The sequence below is a fragment of the Eleutherodactylus coqui genome, chromosome 3 (assembly GCF_035609145.1).
Source record: "Eleutherodactylus coqui strain aEleCoq1 chromosome 3, aEleCoq1.hap1, whole genome shotgun sequence".
Taxonomy (NCBI): Eukaryota; Metazoa; Chordata; class Amphibia; order Anura; family Eleutherodactylidae; genus Eleutherodactylus; species Eleutherodactylus coqui.
The window spans coordinates 12560685-12587640 of record NC_089839.1 but is presented as its reverse complement, the minus strand read 5'-3'; the positions used below and the strand labels follow the sequence as shown (position 1 = coordinate 12587640).

Sequence of the window (26956 nt, the reverse complement as noted above, 5' to 3'; positions counted from 1 at the left end):
CTGGTGGAGTCACTGTGTACATACATTACTTATCCTGTACTGTTCCTGAGTTACATCCTGTATTATACTCCAGAGCTGCGCTCACTATTCTGCTGGTGGGGTCACTGTGTACATACATTACTTATCCTGTACTGACCCTGACTTACATCCTGTATTATACTCCAGAGCTGCGCTCACTATTCTGCTGGTGGAGTCACTGTGTACATACATTACTTATCCTGTACTGCTCCTGAGTTACATCCTGTATTATACTCCTGAGCTGCACTCACTATTCTGCTGGTGGAGTCACTGTGTACACACATTACTTATCCTGTATTATACTCCAGAGCTGCACTCACTATTCTGCAGCTTCAGATCTTCAATCCCCCAGCATTCCCTGCTTGTTCGCGCTCTGCATTGAGCTTGCTCGGGTGATTTGCATTCTGTGAAGTGTCATTTCTGCACTAGACACTGTACAATCTTATTACCCTCCTCTCTTATAGCTCTGCTGCTGGGGTCAGACAACAAACTTACTGACTGTTTCCAATACAAAACCAGCAGTTGCAGACTGATAAAAGACATAAAGTCCCGTAGTTATTGCTGACTGTTGGGATGGTTCGGTCCTTTCTCTCCTCTGGTCTCCGGCTCCGCTTCTTCCACCCTCATTAATTGTCTTCTTTTTACAGATTATTGACAGAGCTTTATTCCACATGGACAATTCTTACAAAATCCCCAACATTAAAGGCGCAGGATACGTGTGTAAGACCAACCTACCCTCTAATACCGCTTTTCGGGGCTTCGGTGGCCCGCAAGGAATGATGGTAGCAGAAGCCTGGATGAGTGATGTAGCCGAGGCGTGCAGACTGCCGCCCGAACATGTAAGTTCTGTCCGGGCAGGAAACTGCCCCAGAGTGGGGTAATAACATAAAAGCGGTAATGCCCACCTGATTTTTCAGGACCCTTATTTCATGTCGGGGCCACCTTTAGATATGGAAATTAGATGGTAATACATTGCCACGGAATTAGTAAATTCTTTGTTAATTCCAAGATCTCTGCTTGCTATCAATGCAATGGACACTAATGCCCATTAACCCTTTATTAGCTTCATTTGCATGTAAATGAGCCTCCAGGAGCTGCTTGCGGAACACAGCAGGAGATCAGAACCCGGCAATCAGCTCCTTTGTTCTCAAAGGGGCTGTCAGATGAATACAATGTAATCAGCTGCTCCTGTGCAGAACACAGTGTACAGTCCCTGCCATCTCTCTCTGGCTGAACGATGGATTTTAAGCTCACCTTAAAATCATCATTCAGCCGAGGAGTGAAATATGGAAGCGTTTACACGCAACAATTATAACTCATATGCCATCGTTTGAACGAATTTCGAGTGATAATCGTTGCGTGTAGATGGGGCTTTAGTCACCGTCAGAGTTCGTCTTGTAATAGACCTTTCACACATGCGGAATATTTCTGCAAGAAGCACCTAAAGACGCAGAAAAGTCCGCAGCAAATCTACATGTATACATGCAGGTAATGAAGCCGAAATCCGCAGCGACAGAGTAAGCTGCGTCTTCAGGGCGTCTCGCAGATATATTCTGCATGTGTCTCTAATGAACCTTCTGTCTACCTAAGCGGCGCAGGATCAGGACGGGCTGTCAGCCCCTGAATATAAACCATGCTTTTATTCACTGACAGCAAGCAGAGATATAATCATGTTCTCCCCACATCCCCGGATGCAGCGCAGTTCCTCACAGACTGATATTGCGGTACGATGTTTTTGCTCACACAGGTCAGGAGGCTGAACATGTATCAGGAGGGAGACCTCACCCACTTTAACCAGAAGCTGGAGGCGTTCAGCCTGCGCCGCTGCTGGGACCAGTGTCTGAGGAGCTCCCGCTACCAGGAGCGGAAGATCGCCATCGCAAAGTTCAACAAGTGAGGAACGAAAGCCTCTCCGGTGACTCCTCTACCGTAACCGCGTGTTGAGTAAATGTTCGGCAGTCAGTTCTTTGCTTGTACAAATGGCGCAGATGTTATTAGATGGGCGCGATATTCACGAACACACATCGGCCATAACATTAAAAGCCTGATATTGTGTATTTGCCCCTCTGACCCCCCCGAGGCTCGGACTCCTCCGACGTGTCCTGTGGTCTCGGCACAAGATGGCAGCAGCCGATCCTGGAAGTTGCTCGGTGTGACCTCCGTGGATCGGACTTGTTACTCCCCATCAGATAAGTTTTGGGGTTTGGAGAAGTTATCACCTCCATCTCTTTGTCCTGTTCCTCCTCCGTTCCTGCAGTGCGTCCGGCAGATTACCGTCCTGATAGGGGCGCTGCCATTATGGAACCCCGCTGCCATGAAGGGGGACTTGTCTGTACAATGTTAGCTAGGTGGTACGTGTCACACGATGCCAGGACCCAAGTACCCAGCAGAACATTACCCATCACACTGCCCCGCTCGCATGTCCTCTCCCCATCCTGGTGCCATCTCCTCCCTTGGTCAGTGACGCACCTGGCTGTCCACATGATGTAATGTAACATGTGATCCGTCACATCGGGCGCTGTCTTCCATCACTGCAGTTCTGATGCCCATTGTAGGCATTTTCAGCAGTGGATGGGTCACATTGGCGCTCTGACCGGTCTGTAGCCCCCGTACACAGCGAGCCGCGATGTCCTGTGTGATCAGACACCTTTCTATCATCAGTGATTTGTCCTACAGTCGCTCTTTTGGGGGATCGGACCAGACGGGGGTCTTCACCCCCCCACACATCAGTGAGCCTCGGGCGCCCATCACCCTGTCACCGGTCACCAGTTGTCCTTCATTGGACTAATTTTGGTACCCCCACCATGCTGGTAACACCCCATAAAGCTGGCTATTCTAATGACGCCCTGATCGGTCGTCCACACATCACAGTTTGGCGTTTGTCGCAGTCGCTCCGATCCGCACACGTCTCTATTTTTCCTGCTTCAAACATCAACTTCAAGTCCGGACTGATCACCGGCTGCCTGGAATATCCTCCCCCGACTCGCTCCATTGTCACCAGATAGTCTGTGCTATTCGCTTCAGCCATCAGTGGTTTTAGTGTAATGGCTGCCGTTCGGTATATTATATGTATAGTGTATATCCTGCGGTATATTATATGTATAGTGTATATCCTGTGGTAATTCCATTATCTGATGCCGTATTTTGTGCCGCCCCACAGGCAGCATCGCTGGAAGAAGAGGGGCATTGCAGTCATCCCGACCAAGTTTGGCATCAGCTACACGCTGTTCTTCCTCAATCAGGTTTACACTATTTTACGCTTTTCGCCGGCTCATTATATGTCCCTCACATTCCCCTTACTCCCATGTATTTGTTGCAGGCCGGCGCCCTGGTCCACGTCTATACCGATGGCTCGGTCCTTTTGACTCATGGAGGAACAGAAATGGGTCAAGGACTTCATACCAAGATGATTCAGGTACCGGTACACGCGTGATAACTGGCAGCGACTACTTTTATATTGTTCCAATGCATCCTAAGCAGTTCTATGTGTCTCCATGGTAACAGACTACAAACAAACCCCGTGTAGTCTGACCCTGCAGGTTTAGTACCTTCTATCTGTCTTATATTTTAGTATAGTTTGAAGTATAGCAGCCCCTCCTGATTTCATGCCATTGTCTCTGTGTGGCGGTCTTCATCACTACATCTAATACTTTGTACTTTTTTACTGTTTTGCAGGTCGCCAGTAAAGCTTTGGGGATACCAACCTCAAAAATCCATATCAGTGAGACCAGCACCAATACAGTCCCCAACGCGTCTCCGACAGCCGCGTCAGTCAGTTCAGACCTCAACGGCATGGCGATATATGTAAGAGTCTCAGCGGAGGGTGCAAGGAAATCATAAGAGCCCACTACAGAACTCAGAATGAGCTCCGAGTAACGTACTGCACTTCCGTCATTGTCCACTAGTCTGGTTTTAAATCCCAAACTCTGTTCTGATGAATTCTGTAATCTATCTGTATAGAAGCTCTGTTTTCATGACTTAACAAGTATTTCCATCTCCCGCCCACAGCATACGCCATGAAAACCTGCTATATACAGGCCCCTCGTCTGGGACCCCACCGATCTCGGGAAGTGAGTGGAGTGGAGGTTACGTTGGCATTCAGTTGTTCCATTCACTTCAATGACTGCGCCGGAGATTAGCGAGTTCAAGCACTTCTGCAAACTCCTGCGCTGTCATTGAAGTGAATGGAGCAGCGTTGCAACCTCCCCTTCATTCACTTGGATTCCGATTGGACCCCCATTCTTGAGATCGGTGGGGGTCCCAGTGGTCAGCCCCCCCCGTTGCTCATAACATTATGCTCCTGTGAATAGGGGGCAGCTTTATAACTTCTCACAACCCCTTACCTCTCATAGAAGTGAACTGGAGTTACTCAAACAGTATAGCACAATGAGCGCAGCTCTTCCTGCAGCCCCTGAGTTATGGAGTCCCAGTACTCTCTGTGTTATGTTGTTTCTGTAAGTCCCGACCGCTGCATTCAGCAGTATTCCAAAAAAGTCCCAGATGGGAATACGAGTTTAATTGATATAACTCTGGAGTCACCACTAGGGGGAGCTCATCACATAGAGATTTATGCAGCTCCCATTAAAGGTCTATGAGAATTAAATAGATCAGTTTCTTGGTGGAGAGCTGTGGCCCCCAAATACACTGGGCCCTTAGGCTGTGCTCGGTTGCCCAAATGGCTTATATATATAGAACGCCAAATGCAGTTTATCTTTGCCTATCAATGTCATATCTTCTCCTCCTTATCGTTACAGAACGCATGTGAGACATTACTCCAGAGGCTGCAGCCTTACAAGAAATCTAACCCCAAAGGGACATGGGAGAGCTGGGTAAGTGTGCAGTATAATGATAATCCACTTATAAAGTACCGACGTATTGCATGGGCAGATACATTATGGTGTTGTCGCTATCCCCACCGGACAACCCTTCTTTAAAGCAAGGCGCCTCATCTGGGGTGCTGCAGGAGGCCACATAATGTATAAGGACACACCTGCAAATGAGTGGTCAACCATGTAGTAAATGGGCGCCCTGACTCCACTCAGGCTCATACAATGGGGTCCCAAGCAGGAGACCCACCATATAACATCCATATGCTCTAATACTCTATAAGCCCTAATAGTCCATATGGGCAAATTTTGCCCAATTGCTACAAGTGTTTAAATATTGGAAGGTGTGAATACTAAAACTGTACAATCCTACAGCAGCAGCTAACCGAGTCCTTCCAGAATTACTAGCATAAAGCTCAAACGATTGTCAGTCTGACCTCTAGTGTCCAAAATGAAAACTGCAATATTTGAAGTTGTGCACAGTGCCAGTGAGATTTAGTATACAAATATGATTTTCTGTTTCGCAGATCAGATCTGCTTATGAGGACAGAGTCAGCCTCTCGGCCACCGGATTCTACAGGTATTCCCATAGACCTGATTGTATGTCCAGTATTTCCTGTACATGAAGTCGGATCTTTAATTTGCTCTTTTTTTTCACTCCAGGATTGACGGCATTGGTTATGACCCTGTGAAGAATCAGGGGAATCCCAGCAACTACTTCAGCTACGGGGTGGCTTGTTCTGAAGTTGAGATTGATTGTTTAACTGGGGACCACAAGGTAACATGTGATGTGATATATTATAATACACTGCAGTACAATGGGATATAATCTGCAGTACATTGGATAAAATGTTGCAAGATCCATCAATATGGAATTCGGGTGCAATGAAAAAAAACCCCGCAATTTCGGTGAAGTGTTTTTTTTCTGACAGTGTTCACCGTGTGATATAAGTAATGTCAGCAATGACAAATATGTTTAGCTTTTTTGTGTTTTTATATTTTTATGTTAAAAAATAGGAAAATGTTTCCTTTTAACTTTTAATATTTTTTTATCATTTATTTTTACTTTTTTTCTCTTATTAGGGACTCGAAACTTACGATTGTTTTATCACTCATGCAATATATAGCAATACTTCAGTATTGCAGTATACTGTGTCTCTACATATTGTATCATCCTATTAGACCCTGCCACAGGCATGTGTTAATACCTATAAATAAATGGCAGCCCTGGGAGCCTTCACAATTCCCCTGAATGGCAGACACCCTGTGATTTCATTGTGAGGCAGCCATTTGAGAGGCAAAGGGAGCTGCCTCCCTCTGTAGAGTCAATTAAATGCCACTGTCAGATTTGACAGCAGCATCTAAATGCTTGACAGCTGTGTTCAGAGTTGTCGGACAGTGCCATCCTTGTCCATAAGGTTGTGTCTGGTATTGCAGCCCAGCTTCATTGAAGTGAATGGGAGCTGAGCTGCAATACCAGACACAACCCATGAACATTGGTGGCGCTGCTATGTTTGTCTAACCTTGCACAACCCCTTTAAAAGAGGTTTCCCAAGACTTTACTATCCATAGATCGGTGGGCGTCTGTTGCCTGAGAACCCTGGCGATCTGCTCTCCCCGCAGGATGCTGTCTAAGTGTACAGTCTTTTCGTACTGCAGGAAGCAGACAGCTCCGTACATTGTTGTGGCTCGGGTTGGTACTGCAGGCGGGGTCCTATTAAAGTGGAAGAATGAACCAAGCCGGGCTACAATGTATGGAACTGGGTGTTTCCTGCAGTAAAACATAACATTAAGATCCTCGCCCAGGTACACAGCTAATCACAGGAGGTCCTGAGGAACGGTCGTCAATAGCTAGAATTGGGAAAGCCCTTTAAGTTTGGACATATTTAATTTAATAAAAACCTAAATCAATCTCATTCTTGCTTTTATATGATTTTTTTTTCAGAACCTGCGTACGGATGTAGTGATGGATGTGGGTACAAGCCTTAACCCGGCAATAGATATCGGGCAGGTGAGTGAGCTACAATCTATGTAGCCGCCATGTTGGACATGGCTTCCACTAACGTTAGAGCCCAATGTTATTCTTTCATGGTTCCGTACCTTAAAGGGGTTGTCCCACTTCTAGCTATTTTGCTGCAGAAAGCAGACAGCTCCGTACATTGTGCAGTGGCTTTGGTAGGTATTGCAGCCTTAATCCTATTGTAGTGAATGCAGTACCAACCCGAGCCACTAGGCAATGTACAGAGCTGTCTGCTTTCTGCAGCAAAACTGCTAGAAGTGGGAAGTGGGACATCCCCTTTAACTGTATGATATTGAGACATTGTAATCTCTCCCTTTCTGTATCTCCTCATAAAAAAAAAAAAATATATATATATATATATATATATATATATATATATATATATATATATATATATATATATATATATATACACTACCGTTCAAAAGTTTGGGGTCACCCAAACAATTTTGTGTTTTCCATGAAAAGTCCCCCTTATTCACCACCATGCGTTGTGAAATGAATAGACAATAGAGCCAAGACATTGACAAGGTTAGAAATAATGATTTGTATTTGAAATAACATTGTTTTTACATCAAACTTTGCTTTCGTTAAAGAATCCTCCTTTTGCAGCAATTACAGCATTGCACACCTTTGACATTCTAGCTGTTAATTTGTTGAGGTAAGCTTGTGAAATTGCACTCCACGCTTCTAGAAGCATCTCCCACAAGTTGGATTGGTTGGATGGGCACTTCTGGCGTACCATACGGTCAAGCTGCTCCCACAACAGCTCAATGGGGTTCAGATCTGGTGACTGCGCTGGCCACTCCATTACCGATAGAATACCAGCTGCCTGCTTCTGCTGTAAAGAGTTCTTGCACAATTTGGAGGTGTGTTTAGGGTCATTGTCCTGTTGTAGGATGAAATTGGTTCCAATCAAGCGCTGTCCACTGGGTATGGCATGGCGTTGCAAAATGGAGTGACAGCCTTCCTTATTCAGAATCCCTTTTACCCTGTACAAATCTCCCACCTTACCAGCACCAAAGCAACCCCAGACCATCACATTACCTCCACCATGCTTAACAGATGGCGTCAGGCATTCTTCCAGCATCTTTTCATTTGTTCTGCGTCTCACAAACGTTCTTCTTTGTGATCCAAACACCTCAAACTTGGATTCATCCGTCCACAACACTTTTTTCCAGTCTTCCTCTGTCCAATGTCTGTGTTCTTTTGCCCATCTTAATCTTTTTCTTTTATTGGCCAGTCTCAGATATGGCTTTTTCTTTGCCACTCTGCCCTGAAGCCCAAAATCCCGCAGCCGCCTCTTCACTGTAGATGTTGACACTGGTGTTTTGCGGGTACTATTTAATGAAGATGCCAGTTGGGTACCTGTGAGGCGTCTGTTTCTCAAACTAGAGACTCTAATGTGCTTATCTTCTTGCTTAGTTGTGCAACGCGGCCTCCCACTTCTTTTTCTACTCTGGTTAGAGCCTGTTTGTGCTGTCCTCTGAAGGGAGTAGTACACACTGTTGTAGGAAATCTTCAATTTCTTAGCAATTTCTTGCATGGAATAGCCTTCATTTCTAAGAACAAGAATAGACTGTCGAGTTTCAGATGAAAGTTCTCTTTTTCTGGCCATTTTGAGCGTTTAATTGACCCCACAAATGTCATGCTCCAGAAACTCAATCTGCTCACAAGAAGGTCAGTTTTGTAGCTTCTCTAACGAGCTATACTGTTTTCAGATGTGTGAACATGATTGCACAAGGGTTTTCTAATCATCAATTAGCCTTCTGAGCCAATGAGCAAACACATTGTACCATTAGAACACTGGAGTGATAGTTGCTGGAAATGGGCCTCTATTCACTTTTGTAGATATTGCACAAAAAAACAGACATTTGCAGCTAGAATAGCCATTTACCACATTAGCAATGTATAGAGTGCATTTGTTTAAAGTTAGGACTAGTTTAAAGTTATCTTCATTGAAAAGTACAGTGCTTTTCCTTCAAAAATAAGGACATTTCAATGTGACCCCAAACTTTTGAACGGTAGTGTATATATGTATATATATATATATATATATATATATATATATATATATATATATATATACACACACACACAGATACATTATATAATTATTGTGCTTGCTCTGGGTTGCTACGGTACCATCAACTAGTAATCTCTTCTGTACATGGACTTCCTCTTGTGCTTTCTCCATTCGCATCAGTGTGTTCTTGTCACATAACAAGAAGTCCATTTACTAAAGAGTTATCCTGTTGTGGTTACTATGGCAATCAAGAGCAAGCGCAATATTTCCATGAATGCAGGAGTCGGTAGAAGAAGAGGAGTTTAATAGAAAGTTGCTTTATTTTTAATTTAAAAGTCCAATATCCCTCTTAGTGCGCTATTGTTATGTACTAACTGGCAGAATACGATAGTGCGAGCCGGGTGCAGCCATAATCAGCTGATCCGTATAAATATTCTGTCCTGCTCCCAGATTGAAGGTGCGTTTATCCAAGGACTTGGCCTTTTCACATTGGAAGAGTTAAAATACTCCCCGGATGGTAACCTGTACACACGGGGCCCCGGGATGTACAAGATCCCAGCGTTCGGGGACATCCCAGCGGAATTCAATGTGTCTCTTCTCCGGGACTGTCCAAACAGCAAAGCCATCTACTCATCCAAGGTGAGACCACCGTGTGTGGTGTAAAGAACATAAGGGCGTTGTTCTCTGGTCAGCGCGGTTATGGCGGTACTACATTGGTATTTGTTTTGTTGTCGCCGCACTCAGAGACCCAAAACATTTTATTTTCCACCGGCTGAGCTGCGGGGCGCATTTATGTACGGGATGTAGCTTTTATCGGTACCATTTTGTGGTTTGTAATAAGTAGCGTTGAGAAAACCGAAACACATGAACCCTGTTTGTCTGAACTTTGCTACAAGTTCAGCTCAGTGCGCACCCGGACCTCAGGCAGGTTGTCTCCACTGAATGAATGCAGTAAATCTTTTTTTTTTTTTCCTTTATTTCTTCCTTTTCCTTCCTCCCCCTTCCCTCTTTCCCTTTTCTTCCTTCCTTCCTTTTTCTTCCTCCTTTCTTTCCTTTTCCTTCCTTTCTTCATTCTTTCCTTTTCCTTCCTTCCTTTTTCTTACTCCTTTCTTTCCTTTTTCTTACTCCTTTCTTTCCTTTTCCTTCCTTCTTTCCTTTTCCTTCCTTATTTCCTTTTCCTTCCTTTCTTCCTTCTTTCCTTTTCCTTCCTTATTTCTTTCCTTTCCCTTTCTTCCTTCTTTCTTTTCCCTTCCATCCTTTTTCTTCCTCCTTTCTTTCCTTTTCCTTCCTTCCTCCTTTCTTTCCTTTTCCTTCCTTTCTTCCTTCTTTCCTTTTCCTTCCTTTCTTCCTTCTTTCCTTTTCCTTCCTTATTTCTTTCCTTTTCCTTCCTTATTTCTTTCCTTTCCCTTTCTTCCTTCTTTCTTTTCCCTTCCATCCTTTTTCTTCCTCCTTTCTTTCCTTTTCCTTCCTTCCTCCTTTCTTTCATTTTCCTTCCTTTCTTCCTTCTTTCCTTTTCCTTCCTTATTTCTTTCCTTTTCCTTCCTTATTTCTTTCCTTTCCCTTTCTTCCTTCTTTCTTTTCCCTTCCTTCCTTCTTCTTCCTCCTTTCTTTCCTTTTCCTTCCTTTCTTCCTTCTTTCCTTTTCCTTCCTTCATTCCTCTGTGCTGATTTCTGATATAGGCATATGCATCTGAATTATTGCCCTTAGTGACTGCCATAAAGAAGCTATATTGGCGGTCACTATGGGACAATGTTGTACATAGAAGAGGTGGGTCACGTTATTACATTCCCTCTTCTTGATAGCCTATAGACAGCTGAAAATTAACCAAGGAGGCGCCTAATTGGGTATAGAAGTTGTATAAACAAAACAGTAGCAGATTTTTAATCAAGACTATTTTAAGAAGTGTTCTCTTTTCATTTGAGATGCATTGGAGCAGTAGAAGGGGGTTGCAAAAGTATACACACCGTTAGCAATCACATGGTCTGCCTCTATGATACATACATGTTTGCTAAGGGGTTACGTTACATGCAATAATAGCAGTAAAAATCTCTATACATTGAGCTTCCCCCAGTGGTGGCTGCTGGTAATGTGAAGCAGTTCAGTACCAGCTCTGCCTTTCACTATGTGGCACATGGTAGTTTTGGGTACTGCACACCGCTGGTTGCTACTCAGGACACACAGGGGTGTTGACCCCTGTCCCACAATCCATATGTGCCTCCCTGTGTATCCTCTACTACCATACTGCTTCATTATTAAACAGATTTGCCACTGAGGAGCCTAGAAAAGCTGAGTTATAACTCACATGGGAGCCATAATGTTGGCTGTATTAGTCGTCACCCAGCTTTTCCAAGAAAGGATAAAAGGATGATGATTTTGGTGGTAAATGCTCTCTAATATATTGCTGCATAGATGGACCTATAGGATTATATAGGGGGCAGGTGATCAATATCTGATGCCCCTGGAGGGGACAAGGAGCCTCCTCCTCCCACCAATCACAAGACATGACTGATACATTGTTGCAGTCTCCTATTTACATTGATGCATTTCCTCCCCAGGCTGTCGGGGAGCCTCCACTTTTCTTGTCGGCCTCCATTTTTTATGCCATTAAAGATGCCATCATGTCTGCCAGGGCGGAGTCCGGCGTCACCGGGATATTTAGACTGGACAGTCCGGCTACACCAGAGAGGATCCGTAACGCTTGTGTGGATCAATTCACCAAACTGGTAGGAGCCTATGGGGGACGGGCCAACCTTGCCATAATGGCATCCCTGTCCACCGCAGTAGCCAGTAGCCACACGATCTTGATGATGATGCCAGCAAGACCATGCAGCCATTGGCATATGGTGGGCAAGGACTTGCAGCGATCGCCCGGACCCAGAGGACATGGGACACTGTTTAATTCTCATTAACTTTAATTCCTTCAAGACCGAGGGCTTAAATACTCATCCAATGTTAAATGAAGGGCTTGAAAAGTTCTGTAACTCCATCATATACCGGGTGAGGCAAAAGTCAGGACACACCCTTTTAATTGGTGTATTGATGAGAAAATTGAAAAATATTTAACCATGTCCATCCGGCAGAACGGTGGACCCATCAAACACGTCATGTAAAGCACTTGGTGGAACTTTGGCCTTAACTGCTAAACAACTGACACCTCTAGTGTGTCTCTGAGTAAGGATGCGGTCACACGAGCGTAGGCGTATTTACGTTCGCACGAGCGCAACGTATAATCGCCCGAGAGAACGTTTTTCGCCGATCACGACCAGAGCTAGAAAGCGTATTTTCGTTTGTTCCTACTTTGCAAACGATCTTTTCGGCCATCGAATATGCGTTGGCGCGTATTTCGGTCGCATATGTTCCGTTTTTTTTTCGGGTTGCCGTTTTTACGCGCCGTAAAATCGCCCATGTGAACGAATACATTCGAAACCATTGCCCCAGATGGTCACGTATATACGTTTGGTCGCAAAAATGCGCCGTTTATGCGCTCGTGTGAACGCACCCTAAATTCTAGAAGGAATGATAAATCACATGACCCCCTTCCCCTGGAAAAACCCAAGGTGAATTCAATATGGCGGAGTTTAAAATGGCTGCCAAAAACGTCTCCCCCCACCAAAAAAATGCAGCCTCCTTCCCAATTAACACTTTAACCAATTTAAAAATGAGAACATTGGCTTCCAAAGTGTGAAACAGGTGTATTCAGACTTTTGCCTCACCCTGTGGGCTTATTCAGACGTGCGTGTATATTGGCCGGGTTTTCACGCCCAACCGATATACGCTGCCCTTCTTTGCAGGGGGAGGAGGCGGGCCAGGCGGGGAGCAGTGCACTGAGCTCCTGCCCCCTCTCTGCCCCTCGCCACTGTTTACAATGGGGGGTTTGGGACGGGGGCAGAGATAAGTTCCGCCCCCGGCCCGCCTTCTCCCACTGCAAACAGTGGAGAGGGGTGGAGAGGGGGCAGGAGCTCAGTGCACTGCTCCCCGCCTGGCCCGGCTCCTCCCCCTGCAAAGAGGGGCAGCGTATATCGGTTGGGCGTGAAAACCTGGCCGATATACGCAAGTCTGAATAAGCCCTGTACTTGTATTTCAGTTTCTCACTATTTCCAAGATCTCTGCTTGCTGTCAGCAAATAGAAATATTCTTGTTCTTTCCCAAATGACTGAATACCTATGCAGACCCTCTACTCCTTACACTTCTACTCTGCCATATAACTCCATAAACTCAACACCCCCATGTTGAGAAGTACAAAGCAGACCTCCCCTTTAACAGATCCGGGGTAGAGCAATATATATAAACAGTATATGTTACCTGTCATTTAACATAGGTGCCTGCAAAACTCCATAATCAACGTTGGGAGGCTCACGGGTGTCTCCAGAGGACGCCTGGGGTGGATAATCGGCAAGAGAAAAGTTTGAATGTAGCACCTCAATACAATAAAACTGATATTTTATTTAACCCTTTCCAATCCACTGTCTGACCTCTGAAGACATTATGATTTAAGGCTGTACAGCTCCGATGTTGGAAGACGTCCGTCGGGGTTCTCTTACTGTATATTGCCAGCCTCTCTGCTCTCGGAGCCTATCCAACGTGTCACCTCATGCAGTACTGGCTTTAGCCAGCAGATAGCGCCATTGTATAAGGGCAGAAAAGAGTAAGCCCCCTAGGAAAACCAGGATACAAATTGGATTGGAAAGGGTTAATCCAATATTAAAACCTAGTTGCTGGTCCGATCTCCTGAGACCTCGGAATACACCTACGCGTTTCAAGCCAGAAGCTGCTCTATCTAATGACAACATATAAAATGAAAGAGAAAATCTTTACCACCCCAACCAGCTGTATGAAGGTCTCTGGTACAATGAGGTCATGTGACTATGAGACATTCGTGACCTACAGCTGGTTGTGGTTTTCAATATTTTCTCTTTCATTCTATATGTTGTCATTAGTAAGAGCAGCTTTTGGCTTGAAACGCGTAGTTGTATTCCGATGTCTCGGGAGATCAGACCAGCAGCTAGGTTTTAATATTGGATTAACTAAAATAGCGGTTTCATTAGATTGAGTTGCTGGATTCAAATTTTTATCTTTTTTACTACTTTTACCTATTTCACAGTTTAGTTTGAGCTTGTTTCTATGGTTTCTAAATGGAAACCATCAGCAAGTTATTCTTAATATTTATTTCTATTTACAACTTTGTTAAGATAAATATGCCATTCTGTAAGAAGATTATGCATCTGATTAGCTCCTTGATTCGTGAATACCCAGAGCAAATAGCGGTTGTCCAGTTGTACACTATTGATGTTTTATCCTTAGAGTAGGCCTTCAGTAGTAGATCAGCAGGGGTCTGCAGCCCCAGATACCCACCAATCAGCTGTTTGCTGTGCCAATGCATTCCTGCACTGAGCTGATTTCTGCAGGAGGCAGACAGCTCCGTTCTCACTACAGTGGTCAGGCTTGGAATTGCAGGCTGTGTTCCCATTCACTAATTACTTTTCCTGTAATACCAAACCTGACCACTGCAGTGGAAACAGAGCCGTCTGCTTCCTACAGAAAACAGCTCAATGCATGAGCCCATTGGCCCTTTAAACCAGCTAATCAGTGGGGATCCTAGGCAGCAGACCTATGCTAATTTACTATTGATGGCCTACCCTAAGGATAGAGCATCACTAGTTTACAACTGGACAACCCCTTTAAGTATCATGTTAAATAACAGTATTTGGATGTTTGCATGGTAATGAGTATCAGCTATTTACATATTAATAGGATGGGCTGTCCTGGCTACTAATACAATAAAGTATAAAGCTATGATACGATTTGTCAGTATAATCCCTGCTTGCTGATGGTTTCCAAGTAGCAAAATAATCTGAATAGAAGTGAAAGCGGCTAAAAAAATTGCAGCTACTAGATTTAACATATGTATTTATACGCTGTGCTGGTTCAGTAAACGATCCCTGCATTGTGTTCCTGCAGTGTCCGGCACCTGAACCCGGAACATTTAAGCCGTGGTCTATCAGAGTCTAGAACTAGAATACTGTGAATCCGAGGGACGTCGGCGCAATTACTGAATATACAGAGACTGATGCAGTCGGTGATGTTGGATACTTCCAGGATCCCACGAGAACACGATAGATACACAGTATTGGGGTGCTATGTGTGATTTGTGAGCACTGAATAATTTATTGGTTTTATTTTATGTAAATATTAAAATTTCAATAATCCCGATCAGCAGTCATTGTCTCTTTAAATCTCCTGTCATTTAACGCTTTAATGGGGTAGTTGTAAACTACTGATTGCCAATCTCCTATGAAGGGTCTGACCTGCTAGTGACCTTGTAGGACCTGTGGGCTGGGGGCGGGCTCAGCCCTGCATTATCTCCTATGAAGGGGTCTGACCTGCTAGTGACCTTGTAGGAAATGTGGGCTGGGGGCGGGCTCAGCCCTGCATTATCTTCTATGGAGGGGTCTGACCTGCTAGTGACCTTGTAGGACCTGTGGGCTGGGGGCGGGCTCAGCCCTGCATTATCTTCTATGGAGGGGACTGACCTCCTCATGACCTTGTAGGACCTGTGGGCTGGGGGCGGGCTCAGTCCTGCATTATCTCCTATGGAGGGGGCTGACTTGCTAGTGACCTTGTAGGACCTGTGGGCTGGGGGCGGGCTCAGCCCTGCATTATCTCCTATGGAGGGGGCTGACTTGCTAGTGACCTTGTAGGACCTGTGGGCTGGGGGCGGGCTCAGCCCTGCATTATCTTCTATGGAGGGGACTGACCTCCTCATGACCTTGTAGGACCTGTGGGCTGGGGGCGGGCTCAGTCCTGCATTATCTCCTATGGAGGGGACTGACCTTCTCATGACCTTGTAGGATCTGTGGACTGGGGGCGGGCTCAGCCGTGCATTATCTCCTATGGAGGGGTTTGACCTGCTAGTGACCTTGTAGGACCTGTGGGCTGGGGGCGGGCTCAGCCCTGCTTCATCTCCTATGAAGAGGGTCTGACCTGCTAGTGACCTTGTAGGACCTGTGGGCTGGGGGCGGGCTTAGCCCTGCATTATCGCCTATGAAATGGACAGGTTTAAAGGTCCTTCACACACACAGCCTCTAGGAGACTTCTAAAAAATGGCGCTGTCCGGCGCCTGCACTACGTGGTTATTGGCTGCAAACCCAAGGGCAGCTGCACCGTCACCAGAGCTGCCAGGAGGGAGACCATCAGAAGGCTCTGATGACCTGGGGGCTGAAGAGGAAGCACAGCTTAATAGTAGATGGTGCTGAGTCTATGAAGGCTGTCTTTTAGGTATACCATAAAATTGTATTAATTAATGCAATTCCACAAATCCAGTTTATACTTTTTATACAACTCAAATCCGGAAGGTGTTTAATGGAGGACCGAACAAATCTCGTACAATTGTCTTGTCCGTGTGAAACCGGCATTAATTAGAGACAATAAATAATCCAGTTATCATTGTGACATGTTCTTGCCCTCTGTTCAGTGGGGTACAAGGAAGAGTTTGGGCAAAAACTTAAATGACCCCCCCCCCCCATTATAGGGTCCAGTTTTGCCACTTAGGATAAGAGGGTCTGGTGTGTGTTTCCTGTTTGCTGTCCTTTAAAATGACCTTGGAGCCAATTCTCCACCTCCTTATTTGCTAATAATACAGTTCCTTTATGGAAGGGGGTCCTGCTTACATTCTTGCTACAAAGTATCAAAAGGTATGGTACAGTGTGTGCTCGGGTCCCAGTTGCATGGCCAGTCTCTTGTGTATGCAGCTCCTATGCAGACCATTGTGTTTCCATGATTACAGATGTATTGGTCTGATCCTGCAGTCATATTTAGCCCCTTCTCTCTTCTTGATAACCTACAAGCAGAGGAAGAATAACCAAGTAGATACATAAGTAGCCATAGGAGCTGCATACACAAAACAATATGAGATTTTTAGTTAAGACTATTTGCAAAATGTTTTTTCTTCTCATTTGAGATTCACCGGAGCAATAAAAAGGGGGTTTATAAGTATACACACCCTTAGGGCTCTTTCCCACGAGCGTATATTGTCTGGCGTTTTAATGGCCAGCCGATATACGCTATTATCTGGGGCGTAGAAGCTCGTGAACGAGCGCACAAATCTAACGTCATCATGCCGCCGCCCCTTTCCCCACCCTACCCATTGCAGGGTAATGTCTGCTCTCCTCCCTGCTCGTTCTTTGCAATGGGAGGGGGTGGGAAGGGGTGAAGCTAAGTGGAGAGTGTGGGAGCTTAGCTCCGCTCACGTCCCACCCCTTGTCCACAGCCAGCAATGGGTGTAGGCGGGACGGACCAGTGTTTAGCTCCGCTACATCCTGCCCCTTCCCATTGCAAAGAACGAGCGTGGAGGAGAGCAGAGGTGAGCCTGCACGCTGCTAAACTCCCTCCATCCACTGCCACGGGCTCCCATAGCAGCCCATGCAGTGGCCAACGTATTCCAGCCCAAAAGATAGTTCCAGGACTATCTTTTGGGCCTGACGTAAAAATGCCCGGCACTATATTGGCCTGGTCGGGCGCATTTACATCTCTGGAATACGGCCATGTGATCTGATGCATTAGAATCCAATGCATCAGATCACAGCGTATGTCGGCTGGCCGTGAAAACTGCGGGCCGATATACGCTCGTGGGAAAGAGCCCTTAGTGATATAAATATAAATTGGTGGTTTTGTTTTGATTGGAAGCCAGGGAAGTTTCTTTGGACATTTTAGAAGGTGGGTTGATAAATTCATTTGATTGGTTGATGTGTTGTTTATGAAGCACTCGGTTCAGGACAGACACTGTTAAAAACAACATAAAATGTAACGAGAGACCATAAATAATCCATATTCTGATCAAGGTACACTGTCGCCATTGGTCCTATTTCTAAATAAACTGTTGCGCAATGGGAAAGCCTCGAAGTCCCACGAGTAGAGCTGAGAAAGCTGCTTGAGCTGTTCCTTGTTGAGCCCACGAACCAAGTTGTCCAAGAGCCACCTTGATATCACCTTCAAGTCTAATGATGGTGGCAGCTTCACCGACTCCGGTAAACCTATTCTCCTCAGTAGATGAGGCAGTTCCGCCTTGAGGAAATCTAACATCACGATGTAGTCATATTGGACAAAACAAGGGTAACACGACCTGATGACAGAGCCGGACGAGACGCCTCCCTCTCCAGCCTCCATCATGAGGACATCTTCAATGAACTCCTCAAAGGAGACCTGTCCAGCACTGCCCTGCATGTAGCGAGATACGAGTCTTTCATATGGATTCCCAACAAAGAGCACCTTGGTGTAAGTTCGAAGCACTCGGGCCAACATGGTTGGGTTGTTCTTGTCCAACTCACCAGGATTCAGATCAGTGTATTCTTCTACAAGTAGGGGACTTCTTATGGTGACATCAGATCTTCTCTCCATAGCTTGTACAAGCTCTTCCCAACCATCCATGGTCACATCTTCTGGCTTGCAGTAGAGTGTCTTGAGCTTGTGGCTGACGGTGATGCTGGACAGAAGATGTTCTGCAGATCCCGAAGTATTCAGACTGTGCAATTGTGGAAAGCGGTTACAAAAACGTTTCAGCTGCTTCTTCCTAAGTTGCTGGACGTGAAGAAACGTGTCTAAGGTGACCGACGTCCTTCTTGGTTCTTCTCTTACTCCTGCTGAAAGGATTAATAAGCAAAATGAATCATATAAAATGTATAAAGGGTTACAAATGTCCCACTGACTCTTTAAGGACGCGGCCCAGAATCATAGATTCTCAGCCTAGATTAGTACTTAACCCCTTCATGCTGATCCTGTTCCATACATGGCGGGTGCCGGGTGTCTGAGGCAGCTGACACCCCCCCTCAACAGCTGTGATCAGTGTGAACGCTGATCACAGCTGTTAACCCTTTGAATGCCGCTGTCAATTCAAACAGCAGCATTTAAATGCCCCGATTCATGTTTGGGGGTCCCGAATGGCCTCCTGTGATGATATTGTGAGGTGTTGTTTGGTTGCCATGTGAGCCTGGGGACTTCTGGGGCCTTGATAGACTGCTTGTCAGAACGCTATATAATGCAAGAGACTAAAAAGAAAGGTCTAGACATTGACATACGTTTCTGGTTGTTGGTACGTTGATGAAACTGAGCTAGAGCAGGAAATAAGTGATAAAATATTGCTTGTGTGCAACCACCACTAGAATCCTAGAATGATAGAGTTGGAAGGGACCCCCAAAGTCATCGGGTCCAACCCCCTGCTCAGTGCAGGATCACTAAATCATCCCAGACAGATGTCTGTCCAGCCCTTGTTTGAACGCTTCCATTGAAGGAGAACTCCCCACCTCCTGTGGTAACCTGTTCCACTCATTGATCACCCTCACTGTCTAATATCTAATCTGTGTCTCCTCCCTTTCAGTTTCATCCCATTGCTTCTAGTCTTTCCTTGTACAACTGCTGAAAAAATTATACAGCTGTAGTGAGCTCCCCCTAGTGGTGGTAGAATACAAATAATGGCTTAGAAGTGAGTTCCAAATATTAGGAAATTCCCCTACATGCCTGTCTGGGAGACACAGACCTGCAAGAAGATGCACCATGGTGCAGGACAGAATGCATGTTGGCCTAAGGCTAGATTCACATTTGCATGAGCAGCTCTATTTGCAGTTTCGGTTCAGAGGATGTGTGCTGCATGCTGCGCTGTCCTGGAAACCACTGGAGGAAAATGGAATTGACCCCATGGGTCTGTCAGTCGCCGCTTGTTTCTGCCATAGGATGGTTCCAGCATTCCGTTTTCCTGCCACCATAACCCAACAGGAAAATGGAAAGCTGAACGCTACTGTGACCCGAACGCCTAGATGGACCTCTCAAGTTTCCGTTCATTTCAATGAGATTTAAGATCAATGTGAGGGGAGGGGTGGGGGGTCTATTACTTTTGCAACGGACTGAAAAATGTAAACCTTTTGTGAGATAATAGAAAAAAATTCACCCCATAAAGAGTGTGAATCCTGCAGAAACAAATAGGGCAAAGTATGGGCAGCCTCCATTGGGCATGCGGCAACCTTGTATCGAATGCAGCGACTCCTGCGGTCTCTGATGCGTCGCCCTCACGCACCTTCAGATGTCATCCTGAGATGTCTCACTGCCTTATTCTCAGAAGCCGCTCTGCTATATTTGTCCTTCAGTAAAGGCCCATTTACACGGAGTGATGATCGCTCAAAGATCGCTCAAACGACAGTGACAGCTTTGAGCGATCATTTTGCATAAACTATTAAGTAGCTACTCAGCTAATAGCTCATTAGTGTGCAAATTAAGCCTTAGCTGAAAGCAGTTAATAGCCCAAGGGCTCTTATCTGCTTTCAGCTCCTTTGTTCTCCAACGGGAAACAATGCTGTCAGTACTCCCTGCGGAGAACTGCTGATGAGGCTGAACAATGATTTTTAGGTTGACTTGAATTTAACGATCAGTTATCAGTGCCCGAAAAGTGCACGATAGCCACGCGTTTAGACGCAACGATTATCGCTCAAATGACCGCTTTTTAGCGATTTTTGAGCGATCATCGCTCCGTGTAAATGGACCTTAAGTCATGATGCAAATCACTGAGGAGTGACCTCTGGATTAAAGTCACAAGCGATTAAAAATACAGAGAGCGTGTTGGCACCAGTGAGGGCACACCTCATCAGCACCCTCGCGGCGCAATTGGATGGTGCTGATGGGCTTGCATGGCAAACCAGAGTCTACTATAGGCTCCTAGGGCTGCCATGCACAGATGCCTATCAAGCCCTGCCCATGGCAGGGCATGAAATGCAATATCAAAAATTGCTAGATAATGCAATACTTTAGTATTGCAGCATATAATACAGGCAGTCAAATGATCGGTAGTTCAAATCCCCTGGAACTAAAAAAAAAGTAGAAGAAGATTTAATAATGTTTTTCCTAATAGTAAAAAAAAAGTCAAAGCGCATTCGCCTGCTCACTGGTAGCCTTAAAGCTGGTGACAGATTTCATTTAAGAGGTGACATTTAAAGGAGTTGTCCTGATAAGGCTGTATTCAAATGGCCGTGTGTGAGCTGTGCCCAAGCCTCTCCCTCTGGATATGGCACTGACGCCCCATCCATGTGTTGTCTAATGTGCGGAACAGTGGGCAATGGACATTGCATGTTCTACTGTCATCCGTGAAATGTTCCCAGAAGAGGACATGGTCTGTGAAAAAGATATGCTTGTCTGAAGAGCCCCTCTGATGTTAATGGGTCCGAGTTCTGTCCAGCCTAGCTCAGAATTCGGATCTAAAACTCGCCCTGTGAATTAAGCCTTAGGCACAACCTCAAAGTAATACTGCTCCTCTGTGCACACGGTTATACTGCCCCTTCAAAGTAATAGTGCCCCTCTGTACCTATCAAATTAATACTGATCTCTGTGCTCCCTCAAAGTAATCATGCCACATTGGACCCCCTCAAAATGACATTGCTCTTCTATGTCCCTTCACAGTAATAATGCCCCTCTGCTCCACCAAAGTAATAGTGCCCCTCTGTGCCCCCCTCAGAGGTATAGGTGCCACTCTATGTCCCCCTCAAAGAACCAGCATACCCTCTGTCTCTGCATGCCTGTGCCCCCCTCAAAGTAATAGTGCCCCACAAAATAATAGTGCCCCTCTCTGTCCCTTCAAAGTAAAAGTGCCACTCTGTGTCCCCTGAAGTCTATAGCTTCTCCTGCCCCCCAAAACTCCAGCCAGCAGAAGATAAACTTTCTGACTCTCCTCTGGTCACATCGCAGCTCGGTGTATAGTAGAGTCTGACTCCTCCCCCGTCTCCTGCTCTCAATAGGAGTGCTGCAGAGCAGGAGACTGGCAGAGAAGTGAGGCTCCACTATGCACTGAGCTGCACTGTGGCCCCCAGCAGTGTAAGAAGGCTTGTACTCTGCTCTTGTCTACTTCCCTGACTATATACAACTATATCGGAGTCCTGACTATCGGGTCCTTTGGGGGGCGTCTATATGTTGGTTCCTCCATCCGTGGGGCCCTCACTGCTAGGGCCCAGCTGCTTAAGATAGCAGCCCTGTATCATGGAGCGAAGCCTAGGGGCAGGCTCATGCTAGGGTAATTTTATCACATATTACGTAAATATAACATGCAGTGAATGGAGTCCATGAAAATACATTGATTGTCATTGGCCCACTCACACTAGCATTATCCACTGTGTACAACACGCGTGTAAAAAAAATCAGCATGTTCTATTTTACGGCACGATAGAGTCCTATTGTTCTCGTTGGGCGCGTAATAAATGCTGTGTATACGGAATTACTTTGCGCATGTGCGACGGTTATATGTAACGTCGCTAAACAACAGAGCGGGACATTAAAAAAAGAAACATGTCAGACAGCGCATGACAGCGAGCGGGAGATACACGGTCATGCGCAGTGCGAAATCGCTGGCCTACACAGCAATATGCCCGCTGCCCACCGCCGGCTCACAAAGCGGTATACATGCAGCGTTTTCACGCATACGCTCATGTGAGCCGGCGCTGCCCATCAGCTGAGGCTGTCACGTTAAGGGATATGCAAATAGGAGATTGTACAATGCCTCTGCAGCGCCACCTATTGGAAGGTAGCTTCCCTATAAAGCTGTATTCACACGGGCGATTTTCATGTGCGAGTTCTGTCCGATTGCGAGATGGATCTCAATGGGTTAATACATACGAGCGGTTTTTCTCTTGGACCGATAGTCGGAGATGGAAAAATTGCTGCGTGACCTAATTTAGGGTAATTCTTGTTAAAAAAAATCACGTTATTTTCTATGGCAGCGTGAATAAAACCGCATCGCAATCTGCATGCGAGAGTGATGCGTCGTTCACAAGTACAGCCCACGGGCTCATTCACGTGCGCAGCATTATTGTGCAGTGTTTTGCGCCATCGCCCTTGCGTGTTTGCACACGACTTTGCCTTTTTTTGCGGACGTATTTCTGCATGTACGAGCACGCTCCCATTGGGTTCAATATGTACTATTTTTGTGCACAATATGCCCAAAACCAGAACATGCCGCGTACAAACAAAATGCGCCCGCAGAATTCACGAATGTGACTGAAGCCATTGAAACCAATCGGTTCTATTCAGTGAGTATTATGTGTGCAAAATTTGCGCACTTACTACAATGTGCAAGTACGCCCCTGTGATCTGGCCCCACTAGAAGTCTGTCTTTCCAACAAATACCTTCCAATAGGTGGCGCTGCAGATACATAATACCATTTTTCATTTGCATACCAATTTTCCCAGGAAGCATTGCAGGTCCTATAAGTCTCCTCACACCTACTCGCCGTTCTCCACAAGGGGAAACAGAACCCCTCGTGACTTTAAATGATGTCACTGAGCTGAGTGCGGTGATGTCACCCCATGATCCCACCTAACTTGACCCCAAATCCTCACCTGTCCTCTCAATCATCGTCTGCTGGTGCCACCCTGCCGCCATCACCGTCTTCACCCACAAGTAAATAATTCCCATCATAATCAGTAATATTAGGAGTCTGATCAGAAACTTCATTCTCAGGTCCTGGAAGGGAATAAAAGCCTCGCTGCAGACTTCACCGCTCCCCTCCCCTACCGGGCCCATGGGACAGCAGGTCAAAGTACAATGTACTCAGCGATACATAACATGTCACGCCGGTCCGCAGGCTCACAGACAGGTAGAAGTGCAGTGGGACCCTTGGAGGAGCTTACTCCATAGCAGCACAGAGTATTTCAGGGGGAATGTGCTGATCTTCTGGGAGGCAGCGACCTGCTCTGATCTGATGACATTAGTGGAGTCAGGATTGTATGTGATCGGGTCACCATGTGAAAGGGGAGTGATCAGCACTGAAAGGATTTCAAAACCTCTGAGCAAGAGTAGGTCTGGAACACAAGTGCTCCATTCACTGACAGCAAGCAGAGATCATGAAAATGGTGATGAAGTTATATATAAGGCCACTTTCACACAGGCAACAAAATCTCGTCATCTTCTCCCAATGCGACAGCGCTACAGAACGCATGTTATGTGAAGCCCCTGCTTTCCACTGAGTGCCTTCACATCAGCGATGTTTAGTTTGCTGCTGCATTGCATGAAAAAATAATCACGGGTTGCTGAATATTGTCGCAATTTGCAATATTTTGTAGCCCATGTTTCCCTATAGCGCCTTCCTTTGTGTTGCATCACAGGAAAACGCGTTTTTCGTGCGGTGTAATGCAACTTTTACAGTAGGAAGTTCTATTTTTCCCCTAAAATAAGCCCTACCTGCATTTAAAAAAATCACATAACAGACACTGTCTGCTCTGCCACACTTCTCCGCAGGTCTCCGGCACTTGTCTGCAGTCTTCAGTCAGGGGTTCAAAAACCCCACCTTCAGGAAGCACTGGCTCTGATTGGTTCTGAGCACCAGCCAACCAGACCCAGCACTTTCTGGAGGCGGGTTTTTTTAATTTCCTGGGCAACAGAAAGTGCTTCAGAGCAGTGTCGGGGACCAAGCGAGAATACGTGCCGGAGCCCTGACAGCGGCGGAAGGGGATGTGTATATATATATATATATATATATATTTTATTTTTTTTTTTAACTGCAGCTCGGGATGATTTTCAGGGAAGGGCTTATATTTCAATCCCTTCCCCGAAAATCACTGCGGGGGTTGTCTGTATACCTTTGCTTTCAATGGGGCCGGCTGCGTAGCTCTTTTTAGTTAGTGCGGTCAGCTTCTTAATGGCAACTGCGTCTTTACCCGCGGGTCACGTGTCGTCTGGGATGTAGGTACAACAAGTCTCCCCTATCATCTTACAGACACTCCCCTTTTTAGCTAAAATCATATCTAAGGCCATTCTATTTTGAAAGGTCATAGTCGAGGTAGGTCCTATTGGTCGACTAGTCCCTATAAGGCATCTCTAGTGTAATTTATAAACCGCTGCTAATTATAATAAACATAATTAATCCAGTCAACATTTTATTTACCATAAGGATCAGGAAAATGGACTCGAATCTAGTTTTAACTTGGTCTCTAATTTTCATAACTCGTCAGGTACCCCCCTTGGCTATCCTAGACGTCAATGTATACGTGTAGATCAAAACTACCACCAGGAGTCTCTCTTCTCGCTCTAGCATAATGTTACAATACTAGTAGTGTGCACAGGTACGCACAGCCTGGGACTCCCTAATCTTCACCCACACCAATGTCCCTCCTGGAGATAGCCCTGAAGGTGGACACGTCCAGGCCGCCAACTCTGACCCTACACTGCCTAGTGACAAGACTGGAAGGAACCGCCGTACCTATGCAGAAAACAAGGATAGACCAACATGACAGGATAACTACAGAACACAGACTGAGTTGGATCGAGATAAATTAACTATTGGGGGTAACCTCATTATCCTCAATGCTGTCTGACAGAATGTGGAGGAGCATAAGGGCTTTTGCTAAGGCAAACTCCCCTGTCCAATTACCTTCCAGGCGGGTCCTCTACCTCATGTCTCCACAAAGCCAGTAAACGTCTCCTAAGGACTGGACCTAATTCTACTTCCATTCCCCTCCTATCGTACCGTAGGAGGAGCAATACCTGTTAGTGAGTTCCCCAAAAATCTCCCTCCACCTTGTCTGTTTGCATAGCAGGTGTAGTTTCTGGGGTAGATTGTAATACTCTTCCCGGGGCAAAACACTTAAGTAGTTATAGAGTATTCATTTTTCCACTTCTCACAAGCAGTGTAATTAGCGGAAATGTTCGTGAAGAGACTAAGAAAAAACTCTTCAACATCTACAGGGAGATTTAGGGGGACCATCCCCGAGTGTGGTCGGGCACTACCGCACACGCAACAGTTAGACTTGTTGCTCCTGTTAGCATTGTACCTCATCAACTCCAACCAGAGATTCTGGTCAGAGTAGCCAGTCGCTACTGTCAAGGTGTCCTCAAAGGTAGAGTCGGCTATGATCATCATGTTTGTCAAGGTCTTTATCTTACGGCGGAGGGGGTTAATTATGGGCACGGGACTAAGTGAAGGCCTCCATTTGGGAGCATCTACCATATCCCTTATTTTAAACTTCCCTAAGGGATCTGTCCTCCCGTACCGGTATGTCCCCAAACTGTAAGTCCCCCCATCCCCCGGGCTTGGATTTTCCATGGTTAGTGTAAAAACCGCATTAAAACCAAGCAACATACTAAGTTCAGCCTTCCAATACCTGCTGTCCTTATTATTCTCAAGGAGGGTTATACGACTAATTAGGGGATTTCTCGCTCTTGTCTTTCTTATTTAAGGCACTTCGCGGTTTATAGGACCAGTCTATTCCTGTGTTACATCCCACTAATCCCCAATAACGGCAGTCTTCTCCCCAGACATTATCAGTGGCGCAAACATATTGTATTCCCCGGGTATGTAATTCATATAACCAGCTGGACTGAGCTAAAACTGGCCTGCGGTGGGATCTTGCGCCTAGACACGGGGCCACAGTACAATAGTCGAAGGAATATGCGGCTACTTGAGCATTGGACGAGTTATACCAGAAGGTAACCATACCCACATATTCTTCTGACTAAGGATTCCAGTTGCCACCCTCCTCTCTCACTGGCCCTAACCAGAGTAATGTCTTTGGCACAACTAAGACTGGTCTCCCGGATCTGAAGCTTTCTTACAGTATGAAGCATGGATCCATGTAAGTCTTTCGGCTAGTTTCACAGCTGTGGCAGTAGTCAGAAGCACCTGGTAGGGACCATCAAATCAGGGCTCAAGAGGGTGCTTCCTGAGGAACTTCTTGACGCACACCCAATCCCCAGGCTGCAAAATATGTGTCCCAGTGTCTGCCTCTGAGTCTGGAAGAGAACACCTGTGCATAGGCTTTGGTTAGTGCTTTAACAACGGAAATCACATACTCAGTCAACACATCAGATTGTAATTGTAACTACTGAGGATAGTAACGACCTAGCCTTGGGGCTAGCCCAAACAATCTCGTAGGGAGATAATGTATAATCCCCCTTGGGTTCATATCTAACACTGAATAGGGCTATTGGATAACAGTCTTTTCAAAGTAGCCCCATTTTCAGCGTCATTTAAAGTATCTTGCTTTTTAGCGTGCCACTAAGTCTCTCCACCTTTCCACTACTCTAAGGGTGGTAGAGTGTGTAAA

General features: G+C 45.8%; 2 protein-coding genes across 2 annotated transcripts in view; one reads left to right on the top strand and one right to left on the bottom strand.

The window, feature by feature from the left end:
• The window catches only part of XDH (xanthine dehydrogenase), a 54075-nt gene extending 39020 nt beyond the window's left edge, over positions 1-15055 (top strand). The window contains exons 24-35 of the mRNA XM_066594801.1: positions 666-857; positions 1766-1911; positions 3179-3260; positions 3338-3433; positions 3694-3822; positions 4773-4847; positions 5372-5424; positions 5508-5622; positions 6790-6855; positions 9341-9529; positions 11446-11613; positions 14849-15055. Of these exons, the coding sequence (XP_066450898.1) occupies positions 666-857; positions 1766-1911; positions 3179-3260; positions 3338-3433; positions 3694-3822; positions 4773-4847; positions 5372-5424; positions 5508-5622; positions 6790-6855; positions 9341-9529; positions 11446-11613; positions 14849-14899 (1362 nt within the window). The 3' untranslated portion in view covers positions 14900-15055. The remainder of the gene's footprint in view (positions 1-665; positions 858-1765; positions 1912-3178; positions 3261-3337; positions 3434-3693; positions 3823-4772; positions 4848-5371; positions 5425-5507; positions 5623-6789; positions 6856-9340; positions 9530-11445; positions 11614-14848) is intronic.
• A 2667-nt stretch (positions 15056-17722) lies between these two features.
• LOC136620073 (carbohydrate sulfotransferase 14-like) lies at positions 17723-23369 on the bottom strand. The gene is made up of 2 exons (XM_066594800.1): positions 23255-23369; positions 17723-18525 (listed from the first exon to the last, which is right to left on the bottom strand). The coding sequence occupies exons 1-2, from the start codon at positions 23367-23369 to the stop codon at positions 17723-17725; spliced, it is 918 nt and encodes a 305-aa protein (XP_066450897.1).
• Between the last annotated feature and the right edge of the window lie 3587 nt (positions 23370-26956).

Excerpts from the sequence above, each read along its gene's own strand:
- LOC136620073 (XM_066594800.1), bottom strand. The coding sequence starts at position 23,369 with ATGAAGTTTCTGATCAGACTCCTAATATTACTGATTATGATGGGAATT. Across the intron at positions 18,526-23,254 it reads GACGATGATTGAGAGGACAG|CAGGAGTAAGAGAAGAACCA; the intron begins GTGAGGATTTGG and ends TAATCCTTTCAG.